Source organism: Danio aesculapii, chromosome 1, assembly GCF_903798145.1.
Source record: "Danio aesculapii chromosome 1, fDanAes4.1, whole genome shotgun sequence".
In the NCBI taxonomy this organism is placed as follows: Eukaryota; Metazoa; Chordata; class Actinopteri; order Cypriniformes; family Danionidae; genus Danio; species Danio aesculapii.
Window position 1 is genome coordinate 22,442,046 of NC_079435.1, and position 6,000 is coordinate 22,448,045.

The window sequence follows — 6,000 nt, forward strand, 5'->3', positions numbered from 1 at the left end:
TAAAATAAATTAATAAATCACTTTTTTAAATGTAGCTATCTGAATTGGTTTTAAGACCCAGAAGAACCAGGACCTTAAAATTCGATGTGTAATTGGGCTAAGTAACTCAGTCTGGGCAAGTAATCTAAAATACACATTTTATTCTGATTGTAAGGGATTGTTTAAGCATTACTGGGTCATTCAATATTACATTTAAATTAACAATTGATCAAATTTGAACTAAAAATGTTTATACTTTTGTAATTATGTAGAAGCTTTTTGAGAAATGACTAAGCCCACAAGGAATATGCGTGCACAGAAATACATCGATTTTTAGCCCAACATTGAGTCTATGTATTAAATTGTGTAAATGTGTGTAAATTTATATATTTTTTAGTTTTTACATTTATTTTATTAATATTATTGTGATATAATAATATTAATATTGAAATGTTCATATTATTTATTTACAACACAGTTTGTAAGGTAATATTTTCTGTCTTTTAGTAGATATATTATATTAGAGACTTGCTTTGTTTAACAAATAAGTGGATCTAATTGGATTTGAATTGCAAACATTAAATAAAAGTTAAAAATGTTTTATTTTTTTATTTCATATAATAACTTTTTAGTTATGATACTCCTAAAATCATTCCATATAAATCAGCAGATTTTTCTTTAGAATATTCTCTGCAGAAATGGCAAAAAATGTCTGCAGATTCTGTCTGGCCCTAGTTATGACAAACAAAACAAGCTGTTGAATGTGGAATCTTATGTGTCAAATGACTCTTGTGTCATTCTAAACTTCACCTTTCACCTATTGTGTGTAAATTTGTTGCAAGACACTGTTGCATTAGACCAAAGGTGCCCAAACTAGGGGGGGCAAAGTTGGCCCATGGTAACCTTTAAATTGACCCGCCATCCCATCTGAGAATGGTTTAGAGATTGTCATTTCAGATTTAATGTAACCTTTTATTTCTTTGTTTTCTTATTAAGCTACAAAAAGCTATCTGATATTAAATGTTTCAATTTAAATGGTATAAAATAAATAAGATTTAGTTTAAAATGTACATACGACACATGGAGGACAATGCAGAGAATTTGAATCAGAATCAGAATCAGAAAGAGCTTTATTGCCAGGTATGTTCACACATACTAGGAATTTGTTTTCGTGACAGAGCTTCTACAGTGCAACAGCATTACAGAGACAGGACAAAAAACAGATAATAAATATATTTAAAAAAATAGAAGTAAGTAGTGAGTGCAAATATACAGATTGACAAGTGTATGTACATGTTTATTACTATATACAACGTTATATGTGCAGCTGTTATGTGCAAATTGGCATGTAAAGTGTGTTGTTAAATAAGTGTATATGTGTATAAAAGTGTATAGCAAGTAGTGATGTTGGTTTCGCAATTATTATCATTGCGAAACCAACATCACTACTTGCTATACACTTTTATACACATATACACTTATTTAACAACACACTTTACATTTGGTGAGCAAATCAAGGCAAAGTCAGCTTCTGCTTGACTAGTGTAGTCAGCATTGAACTCCACTGTGTTATAAATGTGATTGTTCATGTTTTTATTCCAATAATTTATCAACAAAAATATATACTGCATTAGTAATTACGATTTAATGTAATGATTTCAATTTATTTTAATATTACAAAAGGAATTAGAAAAATTACCCATGGTAACTTTAATGTAAAATAGTTTGATATATTTATCTTCAGCCCACACCTATCAATGATATTTGGTTTTTGGCCCCTCATCCGAAAAAGTTTGGGCAGCCCTGCTTTAGACATTATTTGTACAAGGGAAGTTAAATTGAGTTCAATTTTTATTATTATTTTTTTAAATCCCCCACAAATACCCTATTTTCAGCACCCAAAATAAAAGTCAGAAGCGACTTTTTCCTGCATAACTAAAGCCCAAAATATACATAACTTTTCATGCATTGACAAGGGTCCATGTACAGTGAATGTGATGCAAATTTCTTCAGCAGAATGCTGATGCAGCTTACACATATGCTTTGAACTATTTTTGCACTACTTAGTTTGTCCACAAGGTGTCAATACCATCTGCGGCTATTATTTTACAGCTGGAAAGGAAACAAAGTAGGTAGTGCAAAATTCTTAAAATTAAACTGTAAAGTCCATGTGCAGGAGGATTGAGGCCAGCTTTATTTTAAACAAGTACAAAGACATACTTATTGCTCAATAACTTTGAGAAAATTATACCGTGGACTTTAACAGACGGTGAGCCAAGGCATAATTTCACATGACATGACAATAATTTACGACGCCTATGATTCAACAACAACAGCTTGTTCTGTCCATCATTACTCCATTTCAACATAATTTAAACAACAACAACAACAAAACTGGCCTAGACAATTTATTTATGCAAGTGACTTTAATTTGAACTGGGCTATGGTTCTGATTACAGAATTTTAGGCTGCTTTCACACTGTAGGTTGGATTGCCTGGTCCAGTCCTAGGTTTAATTTACCTGGACTATTTTCAGATAGCTGTTGGCCTCATCAGAGTGGCCACTATTTATTCCTGTTGATAACAGAAAAATGGTTGGATACTGCTATTGCTTGTTACAAATTGTTGCAAATTCTCTCTGCTAGAAGCTTGAACCAAGCTTGTCAGGAGTTGTGAAACCCCCCTTAAGGCAGACATACATGGTGCAAATTTTGATGGTCAGAATATCACAATTTTTTTTTCAGATTGAGAGAAATTGTGTGGAAATCTTTAGCGCTCATATGGTCATGGCTTAGGATTAGATCTTACGAGTTAAGCTGAGAGGCTTACAAGTTCCCGATCATTTTTAAACATGTACAACAACTTGAGAGCTATCGGTTTTAATTTCAAAGTGAGTTTGTTGATCCAGTTTGAAGTTGACCAATCAAGATAAACTTGCTGAATGTGTGATGTATGACAGGGTCATCAGAGATAAGTTATAGAAACATGAATTGGGTTGACAGAGGGCAGCAGTTAACCTTCTTGCTTTCTCTTTTTCAATGATCTGGCAATTATGATAGGTGGTGGCCGTGTCTGTCCTCATCAATAACCACGCCAGTCTGACATCTAAGAACACAGGGAGGTACTGCACGCGTTTCTGAGGCCAGCTCCGGGGTGTTTCTGGGGTGTCCCTCCCCACACCCCGACACACTCTCTGTCCACCAAGGACCCCTCCACCATCGCCCACGACAGCCACTTTTACAATGACGCCCCTTAATTGGCTTGATTAAAAAGACACCCACGCTATTCCATTTTGCAATATCGTTTCAATCCCCCCTCCTCTGATTCCTTCCCACCCTAATAAAGCTGCGTCGCCCCAAGTTAACTCAGCAGTTACAAACGTTAACATGCAGGAATGAACTAACATGGCTTGTTTTATTCAGTTGGAACTGGTTGCCACATTATCTTGACTTGAACTCTAAATCCGGACCACTAAAGTTCCTCCCAGTTGACTCCCGAGTAATCTTTTGCCCTTTTCTTTAGGTATAAAACGCACTAACACTAACCCACCCCTCTAACCACTTGTGTTGCTTTAGGTGCACTACCTGATGGTGCTGTCGGCTAACTGGGCTTACGTGAAGGACGCCTGCCGGATGCAGAAATACGAGGACATCAAGTCCAAGGAGGAGCAGGAGCTTCATGATATCCACTCTACTCGCTCTAAAGAGCGACTGAACGCATACACATAAAGCACGCACTTACGTGCACACATATAAATATGTATACACACACATACATACATACACAAGCATGCCCTTCCCCTTCCCTGAAAACAAATATATAAACTAAACTTAAATAAAAAGCTAATTTCCATGGTTTCCAGGGGTAAGGGATAGGATGGGACGGGGAGGTAAATAACTGTAACACTTGCTATGTACTAGTGTGACCCAGAATGTTGGTCTAGGGACGTGGTTTGCGTCTCCATGTCAACGTCTCTGACTACCCACTTTAATTTCTCTATCTGATTTCATTTCTCCTATACCTCCCCTTTCTTTTGCTCCTGATAAACACACCGAGTTGAGTGGCTTTTTTTGTACCACATAGTTGTAGGTCTCATCGGGTCTTAGTAGAAGGGTCGGGGTTTAGCCAAAGGGATTACAGCAGCACACTTTTCACATTTTTGTATTACACGCTGATGATTTACAGTACGTTTTGCAAGCTCACCCTAACAATAGTCAGTATTTAGATTTTCCTTTAGACTTTCTATGAACCAAAATGTGACCAAACTTGTATCTTATGATTTACAGGTTCAAAATCGCTCAAGCTGCCACAACTTAACAGCAGCAACAGCACAAACAATGTACAGATTCTTTGTTTTTGGACAAATTCAGCTTTGGAGTGCCAGGGATTTTAAAAAAGTACCTTAAAGTGACTTTTACTGCTATACTGTAGCTTGGCCTAACTGTATACGCTAGCTGTGCGCAGTATTAATGGAAAGTGTGACACTGGTGCTTAGTAAGCATTTGACGGAGACTGATTGGGAAAGAAGGAACGTTGGGAGAATGTTTAAAATCAGCTAGATTGGTCAAGTAGGAATTGCCTTGGGAGACTCTATGAAAATATGATTTCCTCTCATTCATCGCAAGCCATACTCTCACATGCAAATAACATTTTCAGGTGTTTTATTGCTTAGTTTTAGCTTTAACTTTTTAAATGCAAGAAATCAAACAGTTCTTTAGTCATTCCTCTGATCTGTACTGTATATATATCTCTCTTTAAATGTATACACATTTCATGTCAATTTCACATCTCGGCAGTCAGTGTTACAGTAGGTGATATTCTTGAGCTCGTCGTTCATATCAGAGAAGTATAAATCTAAATGGAAAAGTCGATCGCAACGACTTTGCCAAACACTGTGGAAGGTTGAATTAACGTGGTATTTATGTAACATTCAAACGTGTTTTGAATGAGGACTTGATGGACGTGGTCGTACAAGCATGTATTACTCTAAGTCAGTGTTTTGGCTCGGTCTTGCAGACTTGAGTTGCCCTACTTTTGCAGTAAAGTACTTTTGTCAGTGTCTCGAAAAAGAAAAAAATCTACAAAAACAAGCTAGTTTTGTGCACTTATGGACCATCGTGAGTTTTTTGGTGTAAGTGCATTTGGAATCAGCGCTGAGTCTCTTAATAGTCATGCAGCTTTTTTTAAAAACCACAAAAGAAACTTGTATTAGGTAAAAAAACGTAAATCTAGTTGTTATTTGTGGCATGGGTATGCATCTAATGGTAATAGTTTTAACTAACTGAAAAAAAGAAAAAAAAATGAATCCTTTATTTTGATTTTTACACTTCTGACTGTCTTGCTGGGGTCAACTATATCTATTTTTTTCTAAATGTGCAGTATTTACAGTTGCTACGCTAACGATATTAAAGCTAAATATCTTATTAGGTTGTAGTGTTTGAGTTCTGTCCTTTCTAGTTAGTGATGATTTTTCCGAACCATGTCTTAATCCTATACTTGTTATGATGTTGCGTATCCAGTATTACCCCGACATTGCTTTCAGCTTTATCCACATACTGTACTAGTTTTTTTTCTTTTCCTTTTTTGTACTTTCGCTGAGAATGCTTTGTAGCAGGCAGTAAAATTAACTGGTTTTGTACATAAATGTGCCAACAGCTTGACAGTGGCTTTTTTCTTTTCTTTTCAATCTGTAGGAACAAACTTGCTTGCGTAAATAAAGACACTTGTGTACTTGTTAATAATTTTTGAGTTTGACTTGTTCATTTATTGTGTGTTTGCTACAATATGTGCTTGATTGTGTGGTCAGCCTAATAATCATTCATATTTTCTCATGAATTTGACATTTAAAAAATGCACACAAGCAAATACTGACTTTACAGTATATCATGTTTACAGGGAACAATTCTTAAAACATGCAAATTAATTTTAATGTAACCTTAAACTGTCTGTTTTTCCTTTAAAACTAAGTTGACAAGTACTATGAAAGAACTGCAAATTTGAGAAAAGCCAATATTCTTGAAG

At 35.5% G+C, this 6,000-nt stretch overlaps 1 protein-coding gene across 3 annotated transcripts in view; it reads left to right on the forward strand.

Moving 5' to 3' along the window:
* gpm6ab (glycoprotein M6Ab) overlaps nucleotides 1–5,720 on the forward strand; it is a 102,929-nt gene extending 97,209 nt beyond the window's left edge. For 2 of the 3 annotated variants that reach the window (XM_056457461.1, XM_056457453.1), the window contains exon 7: nucleotides 3,555–5,720. In XM_056457461.1, the coding sequence (XP_056313436.1) occupies nucleotides 3,555–3,707 (153 nt within the window). In that variant the 3' untranslated portion in view covers nucleotides 3,708–5,720. Of the gene's footprint in view, nucleotides 1–3,038; nucleotides 3,532–3,554 lie in introns of those variants that run through there. The other variant, XM_056457468.1, reaches the window with a different exon arrangement.
* The last annotated feature ends 280 nt before the right edge of the window (nucleotides 5,721–6,000 follow it).